This window comes from Vanacampus margaritifer, chromosome 17, assembly GCF_051991255.1.
Source record: "Vanacampus margaritifer isolate UIUO_Vmar chromosome 17, RoL_Vmar_1.0, whole genome shotgun sequence".
NCBI classification, from domain to species: domain Eukaryota; kingdom Metazoa; phylum Chordata; class Actinopteri; order Syngnathiformes; family Syngnathidae; genus Vanacampus; species Vanacampus margaritifer.
Window position 1 is genome coordinate 16519753 of NC_135448.1, and position 12633 is coordinate 16532385.

At 41.1% G+C, this 12633-nt stretch overlaps 3 protein-coding genes across 9 annotated transcripts in view; all 3 read left to right on the forward strand.

Annotated features, from left to right (window-relative positions):
- Positions 1–16: 16 nt before the first annotated feature.
- On the forward strand, positions 17–3603 carry srfbp1 (serum response factor binding protein 1). Of its 2 annotated transcripts, none has more exons than XM_077548611.1 (3): positions 17–148; positions 998–1480; positions 1568–3603. In XM_077548611.1, the coding sequence occupies exons 1-3, from the start codon at positions 47–49 to the stop codon at positions 3014–3016; spliced, it is 2034 nt and encodes a 677-aa protein (XP_077404737.1). In that variant the 5' UTR covers positions 17–46; the 3' UTR covers positions 3017–3603. The 2 variants fall into 2 exon arrangements, with proteins under 2 accessions (XP_077404737.1, XP_077404739.1); XM_077548613.1 differs by lacking the exon at positions 17–148 and adding an exon at positions 780–911.
- A 288-nt stretch (positions 3604–3891) lies between these two features.
- e2f3 (E2F transcription factor 3) lies at positions 3892–7298 on the forward strand. Its single transcript, XM_077548614.1, has 6 exons — positions 3892–4415; positions 4954–5056; positions 5179–5413; positions 5632–5763; positions 5891–6005; positions 6563–7298. The coding sequence occupies exons 1-6, from the start codon at positions 4161–4163 to the stop codon at positions 6755–6757; spliced, it is 1035 nt and encodes a 344-aa protein (XP_077404740.1). The 5' UTR covers positions 3892–4160; the 3' UTR covers positions 6758–7298.
- A 263-nt stretch (positions 7299–7561) lies between these two features.
- The window catches only part of sox4a (SRY-box transcription factor 4a), a 122109-nt gene continuing 117037 nt past the window's right edge, over positions 7562–12633 (forward strand). The window contains exons 1-4 of one of the 6 annotated variants that reach the window (XR_013288828.1): positions 7562–7765; positions 7849–7945; positions 8411–8494; positions 11994–12366. The gene's annotated coding sequence lies outside the window, so the exon portion shown is untranslated. The other 5 variants (XR_013288829.1, XR_013288826.1, XR_013288827.1 and 2 more) reach the window with 5 other exon arrangements.

The following is a 12633-nucleotide window of genomic DNA, read 5'->3' on the forward strand; positions in this document are numbered from 1 at the left end:
CCCCCTTTCACGACACGCCGCGTTCCCTGTCGCGACGTCTGACGTGATGACGACATCAGAGGCGTCGCGACGTCAAACATGGCCGCCCCCTATGCGTATGCAGCTTTCGCTTCACGTTGACAGCGTTTTTGTTGCCTGTTTATTTACGGTAAGGCTTGCAGTGGTTCGACGTGCTTTTGTGGTTTTGTATCAATTATATGCTATTGCTAGTTTGACGTCGTTCAGAAGCTTTTTCAAGCGATTCCGTTCAATTTAGCACGGCAAAACGTGCCCATGCGCACGCCGCCACGTTTATGTCACACTACATACCACAAATGAAACAAGAAACACATTATTTGTAACTGAATAATGTTTGATAGACGATTTAATTATTCTGAATGTCACTATAACTATCACAGGAATAGATGAGCAAAGAAACATATTGTATTTGTAGTAAATAGTTATTAAAAGGTGAAATTGTATCATCTCTGTATGAAAACTGTTGCAAATTGTCATTATTGTAGTTTAATGTCCGACGTGTTTTAAATGAGAATACTTTTTGTATACATATTTGCATCCTAATTACTAATATTGGTGTTTTCCCAACATTTTTTGAGCCACAGCACATATTTTACATAAGGAAAAATCTTACGGCATTGCACCAATGTTATAAAAAACAAAAAACACTAACAATACTCAGAAAAAGTTTGGAATTTTGGCTTATGAAATGCCAGCAATGCATAACCTTAACACATGAACTAAAATTGACCTTCTTTATTTATTTTTTTAAGCCTAATTCCCCAAGTCATTTTAAACATTTTTAGAAAGCAAACAACTTCAACAAAAAATAGTCCGGTTACCTCAATTCAAAGTTTGTAGATTACCGTGACGTTACCTGACAATTATGCTATTATATATAGATACACTTACTGGTAAGTAATGATTAATACGCAGGTTAATTCTACTTTATGTCACTTGTTATTTCTTATCTGATCTATTGTGTTTATGTTTTGTACAGGTGACCACTTCTAAGTTCAACAGAGAGAAAATGGCATCAAATATTGAGGATAAGGAAGAGGAAGATATGGGAGAAGAGTCAAATAATGGAGATGAGAAGGAGAGTGTGGGAGGAGAAGCTGAAGGAGAAATAGAAGATTTTGAAGAAGATGGAGGAGATTCAGAAGATGTTAAAGAAAAGGACTGTAGTGATGACGAAGAGGAGGAGGAGGAGGAGTCAGAAAAGGCTCAAGTTGAAACAGAGAAAAACCCTGACCACGTTCCTATCAAAAAGAAGCCTGAGGTCCTGAACTTGAACAACGAGGTGGTGTATATGAGAAAAGAGGTGAAGAGAGTGAAGGCACTTCTCAGCCGGAAGATCATTCGACAGATTGCTGGGTTGAAGAAGAAGAAGGGGACGGAGGCGGTCATTGAGAAGAATCAGCGGAGGGTCGCCAGATTGTTGGAGGAGATCCACGCGATGAAAATGCTGCGACCGGATTTTGTATGTATTACCACCCGTGACGTTATAAAAAAAAAAAACTACAAAAAATGTAAGGCACATTTTAACCACACTTCTTTTCATCCGTAGGTCACCAAGACCGCTTTGCAGAAGAATTTCAATTTTAACGAGGTATGCAAGAACACAAAGTCGACCATGTCCGACAGAGCAATAGCTCGCATCGCCGCCCACCCCCAGTTCAAAAAAAAGATCGAGGACATCCGGGCCGCTGTGAAGGCTTTTAGTGAGGAGAGGAGGAAAGGAGGGAAGCAGACAGAACAAAAGGAGAAAAGGGATGATGAAAAGGTCGCTCTGCACTCTCTAGATGTTAAGGCTAAACAGGTAGAAAAGAGGACGAAGGCAAAGAAAGAAACAAGTTCCAAAGAAGTGAAGAAAATTACTAATGACGATGACAAAGACACAAAAGTTGAAACTATTTCTTCTGAGCCCGAAATGACTAATGACGATAACAAAGACAAAAAAGTCGAAACTATTTCTTCTGAACCCGAAATGGCTAATGACGATAACAAAGACAAAAAAGTCGAAACTATTTCTTCTGAACCCGAAATAACTAATGACGATGACAAAGACACAAAAGTCGAAACAATTTCTTCTGAACCCGGAATGACTAATGACGATAACAAAGACAAAAAAGTCAAAACTATTTCTCCCGAACCCGACGAGGACAAAATGGAATCTACTCAAGTCGTTCCTGTTGCTGAAAAGAAAGTAACAGCGGAGACTAAAATTGTCAAACCAGCTTCATCCAAAAAGAGCGAGCCACAAGTGCAGGAAAGGAAAAAACAGCAAGCTAAAGCTCGGGAAGATAAACCGAAAATGGCGCAAGTTACAGCTCAAGGAAATAAACCGAAAATGGCGCAAGTTATAGCTCAAGAAAATAAACCGAAAATGGTGTCCAAGCCCACAAAACAAGAAGAAAAAGAAGAAGAAAGTGATTTATCTGACGAGGAGGACAAACCGTACTTTGATGACAGTACTGAGGAACGATTCCACAAGCAGTCGTCCCAAGAGGAGAGCGACAGCGATAATGACTTTTTCGTGGGCAAAGTCAGCAAATTTAAGAAAAAGAAGAAGAAAAACATAGACGACGACACAACGAAAGAGGCTTCAACAGAAAAATCAAAGACTGCCGACAAGATTCAATCCGAACTCGATGAGCTTGAATCGCGGTTAAAGACGAAGCAACCCAAACTTCAGACTGTCTTCTGCTCTTTGTCTCAAACAAAACCGAATCGGGGTGGGAGGGGCAAACCGTTTAGGGGTCAAGGGAAACAGATGGGCAGAGGCCGGGGAGATTTTGATCAAACCAGCACGTTCCAAAAAGAGGAGAGAGCAAACTATAGAGGGCGTGGCCGAGGCGCCGCTACGGGCCAGCGGGATCGTCGCGGTCCCGGCGGCGTTTCTCATCAAGCGCCACAACAGGCCCTGCATCCATCGTGGGAGGCCAGTAAGAAAAGAAAAGAGCAGCAAGGGCAAATTTTGGCTTTCCAAGGGAAGAAGATCAAGTTTGATGACTGATGTGTACATTTCTTTGTCTTTTTCTTGGTAATCAAGTGATTTTTTTTTTTTTATGCCTTTTTTTGGGGGACTCTAATTGTGACCTGTTTAAGGATCAACTAGCTTTTATTTCCAGAAAAGGAGACAAAATGCAAAGTTTTTGGATTATTGTTTAAAAAAATGTGGTTGTAGAAGATGGAAGGACATATTTCATTGTATGAAAAGCAGAATCATATATATTTATATATATATAAAACTAGTATGTTTATCGTGGTCAGTGGAAGGGCAAGCAAAATCTTATGAATCAATTTGATGCGTTTGTTGTATTTGTTAAGGATTTACAGATGCATCCACTGTTCAGGTCCAGACTCCACCTCTCATCCTGGACTCGAATGAGGTAAAGGGTATTGGAAAAAGCGTGCAAATTGATTCGCTTGCCACACAATGATGTCAGTAACGTGTTTCTCCAACATGACCATTTATTTTGGCAACGAGTGCTCTAATGTTCCACTGGTAATCGGGTTGAAGTTTTTTTTTTTTTGTATCTAAGTCAATGTGTTACTATGTCTGTTCTTAGTAAAGAGAATACTTGTATTTCCATTCTTCAATCTGCTGCTCTCGTCATGAAAATGATAGAAACATGTAATACATTACGTACAACGGGTCAATGATATTAACAGGTCAGGTAAAAAAAAAAAGGTTTTGTAGACTTACTCAAAATAAGCGAAAGTGAAATCGAGACAGACAACAGCACAGTGATTTATATTTTTACCAAACTACTCATTTATTTTTATGGAAACGCTAAGTATCTCCTACGCACGTACATAGTGTGAAAACTTTTGAAAAACCACAAAGCTAAGCTTTAATATATTTGTAGTCTTTCATGCGCGAGAGACAACACTGTACTTGGAGAATTGAAAACAAAAGTCACGTGTGTCCTTGTCTCGCTCCTCATTGGTTGTTGTTTATTACGTCACGACATCAGCTAGCTGCATTGCTTCTCGTGGGTCGCTAGTACGCAGCTAATGCAGCTACCAGGTCAGAATTGTGCAAATAAGTAGATGTTAACGACCAGAATTACGCTTTATGCAACGAGTAACATTGTGTAAACATTTCCTGGTGCGCGTGCAAATAATCGTACTGGAATGGTCAAGGTTGGCTCTACATGTGTGCTCGTGAAGCACGTTTAACTGCTAACAGAACAACCGCTGAAGTACTTCTGGACATGCCGAGCGACGCAATGGGTAGAAGTGAGGACTCAATGGAAACTACTGGAAGTTCGGGAGATGGGACACCCGATGTTTCCTCCACCATAAAGCAAGAGGCATCGAAGTCGTTTGAAGAATCGCAGCAGGCGCCACAGGCCGAACCACAGTTCGTCTTAACCTGGCCGATTCAAAGTTCTGATGAGTCAGCCAAGGTAATCTATAAAGCAAACCTGAATTGGACCGTGTTCTAAGTCACTTTCTACACAATATGGTGCATTATATAGTGAGGTTGCCTTTGTTTTCTGTTCCGATTGTGCATTAGTGAAAGTGAGCATATCCCACAATGCATCTTGCAAAGTGAGCAACGACGCTCACTCCCAAGTCGATGTTGTGTTCATACTTGCAGAGATGAAATGATGAGACGAGCATAAGCATAAAGACATTTTAAGGACAATTTCAGTGATTATAGCTGACAAATACCAATAACGTTTTAAGGCTGGATTATGCTTGACCCGTGAGAGTTCCATGCGGAAAATGTATGGGGAGAGATTTGTCTCAAAATTATTCACACAAATAAAATGTGTGATTATCACGTGTTTTTGAGATGCACAAATACTGTACATTCGAGATTTTAGATCAACACAAATATTCTGTATTTTGACGTGTTTTTCAAATCCACAACTATTTATTGCAAGCAGTTTTTCCCCACAATATTTTGTTTACATTTTCAAGTGTGTGCAATTTTGACAGCAAAATGAGAGCATGGAAGATGGTGGTTACCTCGGTTGTCAGGATGACGGTGTGGCATCAGCTGTCAATGAGCCTGACCCATTAAACTCACTTACAGAAGAAGGTACGTTTTTGTAACACTTCATACTTTTACAACACAATATTCACTAGCAGTAAATGTATGTAGCCTATTTAAATTGTATTTATTGAAAAATAATAGTTGTTGATTCTTTATTTCCTTCCCAGCTTTTCCCCTTGATATGTATCCACACATTTTAAGGAGGTCGCGGAACGACGCATCCCTTGTTTTGCTGACAAGGAAATTTTTGAACATGCTGACGCAGTCCAAAGACGGCATTTTGGACCTGAACCTCGTGAGCCAGGAGCTCAACTCCTCCAAGAGACGCGTCTATGATGTTACAAACGTCTTGGAGGGGATCAACCTCATCAGAAAGATATATAAGAATCATGTGCAGTGGTTGTAAGTACAAGCGTGTGTGCGATTGAACATATAAGAATGAGACACGACCCTGTTGAAATGGCAAAGTTTGTTTTGTCTCATTTTTGTACATCAACAAAACCTGGCATTTGAAAAGAGATGTTTAGACTTTTTTTTTTTAAATCCACACTGTTGCCAAATGGTTCAAGTAGTTTATGCTGACATCAACGACTTTTTTGTTGCGCTCCATGTGTTCATAGGGGAGGCTTGCTCAACAAAGACGCAATCAAAACGATGAACGAGCTCGCTGAAAAAGAGAAGAAGCTGGACGATCTGATCGAAAGCTGCACGGAAGAGATACATCGGATATGTGTAGATGAACAGACCAGCAAATATCCTTTTTTAAAAATTGTATTCCTTGATTATGCTTCTCACACACTGATCAGCATGCTTAGTTTGATCCTAGACTGCATTGTCAGATTGCCTTATTGATTTGTATTCCTTGACAAAGTGCTTCACATTTTCCTATGTGACCTATGAGGATATTCAAACCATTCCCATATTCAGAGAGCAAACTGTGCTGGTGGTCAAAGGCCCCGAAGACACCACGCTGGATGTTGCGCACCCAAGTGAAGTAGGTTTTTGAAAGGTTTGGAAAAACACTTCTAGGCCATCAAAACTAAGCAAATGAAAAAGTGGTAACTTAGCGCCCCCCCCCCCCCCCCCATTGCTTTTAACCATATTAACTCATTCACTGCCATTGACGGCTGTAAACGTCCCAAAATCCTTTGAACAATTTAACTATTTTGTTAAGAGTATAAAAACCTAGAAAAAAATATTCTACATTTAGAACAGATATAAAAATTGTGATTAATCCTGAGTTAACTAGTGAAGTCATGCGATTAATTAAAATAAAAAAAATCTAATCGCCTGACGTCCCTAATTTTTGATAATCTTTTTTTTTCTTCCTTTAAAAAAGGATTATTTATTTTTTAACAAAAGTGGAAAAAATGTTAAACTAATAGAAACAGTTCAAATTAATTTTTTGACATTTATAGGCGTCAATGGCAGTAAATGAGTTAAAGGATATAACCAGATGGGACTTTAGGTGACCCAACACCTGAATGATCAATTCATCCTGTATTCCGATATTATAAAAACAATTATTACGTGCCTCTTGTCTGTCCTCAGAGCTTTCAATTCCACCTCAAGAGTACTCGGGGACCAATTGACATGTTGATCTGCTCCGACGAGCCTCTTCCAATGGAAGTCGCGAGTGACGACGTGGACAGCGACACCGAGAGCAACCACACGTCTACCAACGCTACCAATGACTCATACACCTCACTTGTTCGGATGCCCCTTAAAAACAAACCTTCTTTTTAAGGACGCCACTGTCCCAAAAAATATCTTAAGCTTGTTTTCCAAACACTCAAAACGCCTCGGTTACGCTTAACCAAACTCCCGCCAAAGACCCACAAAGCTTTCCTTTGCCCATCCCTGAAGATGATTGCATCACTGACCCAATGCTGATACACGCCTTTTACCTTTGGCCAATTTGTGTTCAAACCGTTACACTGAAAAAGGAGCCATTTATTTACCTCCATGACACTGAATGTACATGAAATGTAGTCACTGGTTTGACTGATATATGTAAGGGCTTGGTTGCATCACACATGTTACTCGTTTAAATTGTTATGACGTGACTATTTACATTTTTCACACATTATTCGTCGTCTTGTCATGACGTGACTATTTACATTTTTCACACATTATTCGTCGTCTTGTCTCCATGAACGGATGTTTTCTTTCAATAATGCACTGCCTTTAATTCTGGCCAAAAGCGGTACCATGAGTCCACTTGCATATGTTCTCTGCAATAATGTGATGCATGAATGTTTGTAAGATTAAAAGTGCCTTGACATAATTGTGTTTGGTCTTTATTTCCATGGTGAAAACAAATGGCGTGTTGTATTGCTTTTGCCTGTGATTAGCAAACCAGGCAGTTTGTTACAGTAGATGACATTCCATCACATTTTAGAATCAAAATAATGTAATCCTCACCATTAAATCACAATGATCTAAAGTTCAGTGCTTTTTAATGAGCAAGGTGCATCCTTTCACTGAGTAGCCGCCATTTTGACTTGTGACGTCATCCCGGAATTGTCCATAGAGGTGACAGGTACTTTACACACCCATGGGTCGAAAAACTATTCGGTGTCAGTATGGGCTGCTGAATATTTACGTGTTTTATTCATTTCCACAAATGACCCCGTCTTTAAATCTAATGTCTAATAGTGTACACAACTTTTATCGTCTTGAGGAAGTGTGAGGCCTCGCAATTGACGGCGTGCTATGAGCAGGTTGCAGCAAAGACTGAGGAGTCAAAGAAAGGTATTGAAGTGCACATTCTTGGAAATGTATTGGTCTTACATTTGATTGTTTTTCCTTTTTTCTCTCCACATTCGTATTAACAGTGCACGGCAGTGACCCAAAGCGCAGGAACAATGAGTTGTGTTGCGTGCACACGTGCAGACAATCAAGCCCGAATGGAGCATTTTTCTTCTGATCAAGGTAAAGGCCCGATTTGTGGATTTCTCTGAAAAATTATCTGGTGGTCTAGGTTGTATCAATGCTGATTTTATTCCACCCCAATGTGGTTGTAAAACGGCCAGGGATGGCAATTTTAAACGTCAAACCTTTTCAATATCGACGGTCACAATTCCTTATGCGTGTTCCTGTTGTCATCCCGACCGTTTTCTGAGCAGATTGTGGAGGAAACATATTTCCGTTCACCCACACCATAGGATAACCACTTAGGACTATCTTATAGATATCTTAAAATCAGGCCTTCGCTAACTTTGGCCTGATTAACACTAACATCAAAATAGCTTATTTATTATTTACGGTATATTGATGGCCTGCACATCTCTCTGTTGACACTAGATGGCAGTGTAATCCCACAGACTTCCTGACCCAAAGCTGTGATGTTTTCAAACAAGTATATAACCAACTACCTTGTTGCTCTCCCACATGCAGTACTTGGTTCAAGCTGCAGAAGTTCTCAGCACCCTTTTGAGATGATGGACCGACCCTTCATTTTGCTGCCATGATGAATTCTGGGTGAGTTTCTGAATGTGAAAAATCACATTGTCATTCACTGCTACCACTTGTGTAAATTAAATATAAACAACCTGAATAGAGTAGGAAATACAAGTTGTAAATACAGTTGTTTTCCGTCCTCTGACATAAAATGGATTAAATGTAGCCTATAAAACAAACACTTAAAGTGGTTGAGTGACAATTCCATTAACTCTTTCACTGCCACTGACGTTTAAAGACGTCAAGTAAAAACCTACGCTTCACTGCCAATGACGTCAAAAGACGTCATCCAATGATTTTTTTTTTTTTTTTGAAACGGGTAGAGGAAACCCTCCCGCATGTCTGGTCAAAGTTTCAAGTCTGTCTGTTGTGCTAAGGACTATTTTTGGCCCCTAGAGGGCAGCGATGACTCTCTTTTGACAAGATCGGGTGGGCGTCAGTAGAGGCGGAGCTAGAGCGTCGAGCAGGAGATGAGAATGGAAGACAAAGGAAAAATGGCGGCCGGTCGCGAGGAGCTCACACCCGAGACGTTTTTTTCAAAGACCAAAAGCATCGCTAAAAAGCACATTGGTTGATGGACATGATCATCATAGATGATGAAGATGAAGGTGACTCCGTGGTTGGAAAGCATTGACGCGGCAGTAGAAGACGTTAGATGGAGCTAGATGGAGGAGGGAACGGGCAATGGCGAGCGTTTGCAAGCAGCTCTACACTTACAAGACGAAAGGCATCGACCAACGCTAAAATAGTGCATTGATGACGACGGTGATCATACTCGATGATGATGAAGGTGAATCCGAGCTTGACGGCGAAATTGGAACAGCTGACGCGGCGGCTATTACGGTGTCGTAACGCGGAGCGCAACCGAGCACGCACAGGCGGACGTTCGATCGGACGACGGAGAGTGCCCCGAGTCCAATGCATATTCATCGGAGAAGTGTGTACAGTCTGCTACTTGCTTTTTATTCCCGGAAAAAAAGGCCGTCAAGAAAGTGTAACGTTTGCACGCAAAACGGACCAATGTGAAAGTGAAAGTAAACTGTTGTGCGAGTCCAGCGGCGTCTCCTTGCACGCAGGGGAGCGTTACAAAAGGAAAAACTGTATTTGAAACATCCACATAATTGTAAGTAGTACCACAGTTGCACATATTTGGAAATAGTTTGCGAAATTGTTTTGTCAAATTGTTACACTGTTGAATGGAAATAAACGTATTTTGCAATCAAAAACACTTTTTCATTGTTGGTGAAAGCGTTTTACAGAAGTAAGCACTATTTAGGTGTTAGTGGCATCATTCATGGACAAAAAGAAGTGTACAATTCACTAGAGTGCATGAAATAACATCGTTTCACAAAAAGCTCTTTTTCTCCGTTTTTTGTTTCAAAAGAGAGAATTTCGGTGAAAGTAACCATTTCTATTGTTGATTACTGAAGAACGGAATAAGGTAGAAACAAACTTTTTTTTTCTGATGAAAGCTGAGAGTCCAATCTTTCATTTGGTCGGATGTGTGTTTCCATAGTCCAAACACAAACATTTTCTGTGGACCTTGAAAGATCACTCAAAATGCTTAAATCGGCTGGCAGTGGGGACAACCCGTTTCTGAAAACGTCTGGCAGTGAAAGAGTTAAAAAAAAAAAAAAACTTCTCCTGATGGAATTGATATGTGCTCATGTAAATTTGGAATACAACAAAACATCTGAGACCAAAACAAATATTAATTAATATTTTTCATATAAATTCAGCTCATAATCCAAACATGTCTGTCTGTTCCTGCTTCTCTTTGTCGAGCAAGAACGTCAACAACAAAAAAAAAAGCAACCTCACTTGATGATGTAATCCATTGGGAGACTTGAGTACCCACACTCGTCCATAGATGGCACTATTGCTCCTCCAAATCATTGTAAACCCAATCAACCCAGTTCCCTATAAACGCAGAGTTCAATGGATCACTGCAGTGATTGATTTATGTTTTTCAGGTTGTTTTTTTTTTGTCTCGATTTGTGTGTCGTAAAGATCTTGCACGTGAGTGGGGGGGGGGGGGGGGGGGGCAAAACAACTGTGAATATTGAACCTGGTCGTATTGAATTAGACCTGACGTCAGCTTTGCCCCCCGCCTCAAGAGGACACGGTTAAAGATCATTCATTAAAGCTGTCAATCACCTGATCAATCTGTCGATGGGCTTTCATTTTTAGAGTGCATCTCCTTGTCGCTAACAAACAAACAGCAAAGGAAAAAAAAAAAAGAACAGACGGTCAGGCTTTAAAGGGAAATGGGACTAAGTCACGACTTAAGACCGCTCCTCAGGGGTTTCGAAATGCAGTTCATGTCTGTTTTCCCCGTTGTCCAAAACATATACGTCGCATTGGGTTCGATGCTGACTTCTGCCCGAAACTGACCTGTTGTTTTGACTTCAGCAATGCATGCAGCAGTGAGTGAAACAACACAAAAATGAGTCTGTGTTAAAATGGGAGCCCGAAAGTAGGAGAGCGAGCGAGCGAGAGAGAGAGAGAGGGTGGGAGAGAACGTACTACTTGCCTCGCCTCGCATTGGCTAGTAAGGGAGCATCGTATTTTTGCGCCGCGTGACGCTGACCAATCAGCTTCTTCCCAAATATTTTGGGTTTATGAATGAAGCGGAAAGTGAGAGAGCAGGGACGGGTGTAGTTTGATTCATCAAGCCTGAGTACACCAAAGAAAAAAAAAATGTGCTCAGTGAAGACCCTCTGGAGGGCCTATTACTACTGTCGATGTCTGGATCAGCAACACGATGCTTTCAAAGAAACCTGTCGCCTCTCTTTTCACATTTCACTGACGGCGCTACATGAGTTTAAGGTTGTGTAGCTCTACCCGTCATGATTAGTCTGTTAGTGTGTGAAACGATCTTTTCCGAAGTGGACGGACGAAAATGAACAGCTAACCCAACAGTTTGGATGATTTGAGTTATTTTATTATTGTAATTCCTTCATACTTATCATTTCGAGCATAAAAGGAAAGTGGTCGGACGAATATGTGCAATATGAATTCACATGTAAAACGTATGGTGTTCCTCAGGGTTCAATTCTGAGGCCTCTGTGGTTTTCACTGTATCTGCGGTCCCTGGGTTGCATCTTCAAGAAAACAGCAGCGGTTGTTTTGAAGTGCTCTATAAATTGAGAGTTGATGATTTTGCAGTGGCAAGTTGAGCAATTCTAGTCTGGCAAAACAAAAGGAACACGTCCTTAAACTGCATGTAGATGAGTCATACAAGAACACAACACTCTCTGAATTCAAGGTTAAAAGAGCCAGATTTGATGAAAAGGCTAAAAATGAGACCACTGACACGGTCACTCAAACACAAAAAAAACTTAAAAGGCATCCACTAACTAGTTGACATTCTCAATCCTCATATTTGCTAATTCACCTCAAGGTCTCTAGTGTGACAAGACTGCTTCGATGAGAAAACGTAATCAGTGCTGTGTATTTTTATTTATTTCCATATGGCGTAGATATAAAGTTAACACTGTGTGTGTGTGTGTGTGTGTAGCAGTAGAGAGTTTGCGGGGTCAAAGAGCATCCTGACGGGGGACGAGTAGGCCTCAAACCAAGTACCTTAAGTGTTCTCCAACAGTGTTTGAAACTTCTTGACCCGAAACAGATGATCCCGCAAGCTCACCCACTTCACGCTGGAATTGGCTTCCTGCGTAGAGCTGGGAAAGCAGACAAGGTTTTGCACTTCCATCGCACGCTCCTTTTCGGCTTGTGTTACTGAAGAACACTGCACAGAAAGAGAGATGTATTCTTTTCCACCCTTTTCAACGTGATTAATTTGATGCCATACGCAAGGTCCAATAACGCCTGAATTGTCGAAATGGACCCGGGGAAAAAAAAAAAAACGTATGCAAGGCCATGTGAAAAGTTGTAGTAGGCAAATTGGAAAAAGATCCGAAATGCTGCCAAAAGGAGAAATATATGTTTTCACACTGTCATCGGCCATTGGGGATTTGTTTTTGAACACTTCAAGTAGCTGTTTCCTGTTTGAGCAAGCACATGGGGGGAGGGAGAGAGGGAGGGAGAGAGGGGGAGAGGGAGAGGGAGAGGGAGGGAGAGGGAGAGGGAGAGGGAGAGGGAGAGAGAGAGAGAGGGAGAGAGAGGGAGAGGAGGGAGAGGGAGAGGGAGAGGGAGAG

Coding starts and splice junctions, on each gene's coding strand:
- srfbp1 (XM_077548611.1), top strand. CDS start 47: ATGACGACATCAGAGGCGTCGCGACGTCAAACATGGCCGCCCCCTATG. Junction 149..997: donor TTGTTGCCTGTTTATTTACG/GTAAGGCTTGCA, acceptor TGTTTTGTACAG/GTGACCACTTCTAAGTTCAA. Junction 1,481..1,567: donor AAATGCTGCGACCGGATTTT/GTATGTATTACC, acceptor TTTCATCCGTAG/GTCACCAAGACCGCTTTGCA.
- e2f3 (XM_077548614.1), top strand. CDS start 4,161: ATGTGTGCTCGTGAAGCACGTTTAACTGCTAACAGAACAACCGCTGAA. Junction 5,057..5,178: donor AAACTCACTTACAGAAGAAG/GTACGTTTTTGT, acceptor TTTCCTTCCCAG/CTTTTCCCCTTGATATGTAT. Junction 5,414..5,631: donor AAGAATCATGTGCAGTGGTT/GTAAGTACAAGC, acceptor ATGTGTTCATAG/GGGAGGCTTGCTCAACAAAG.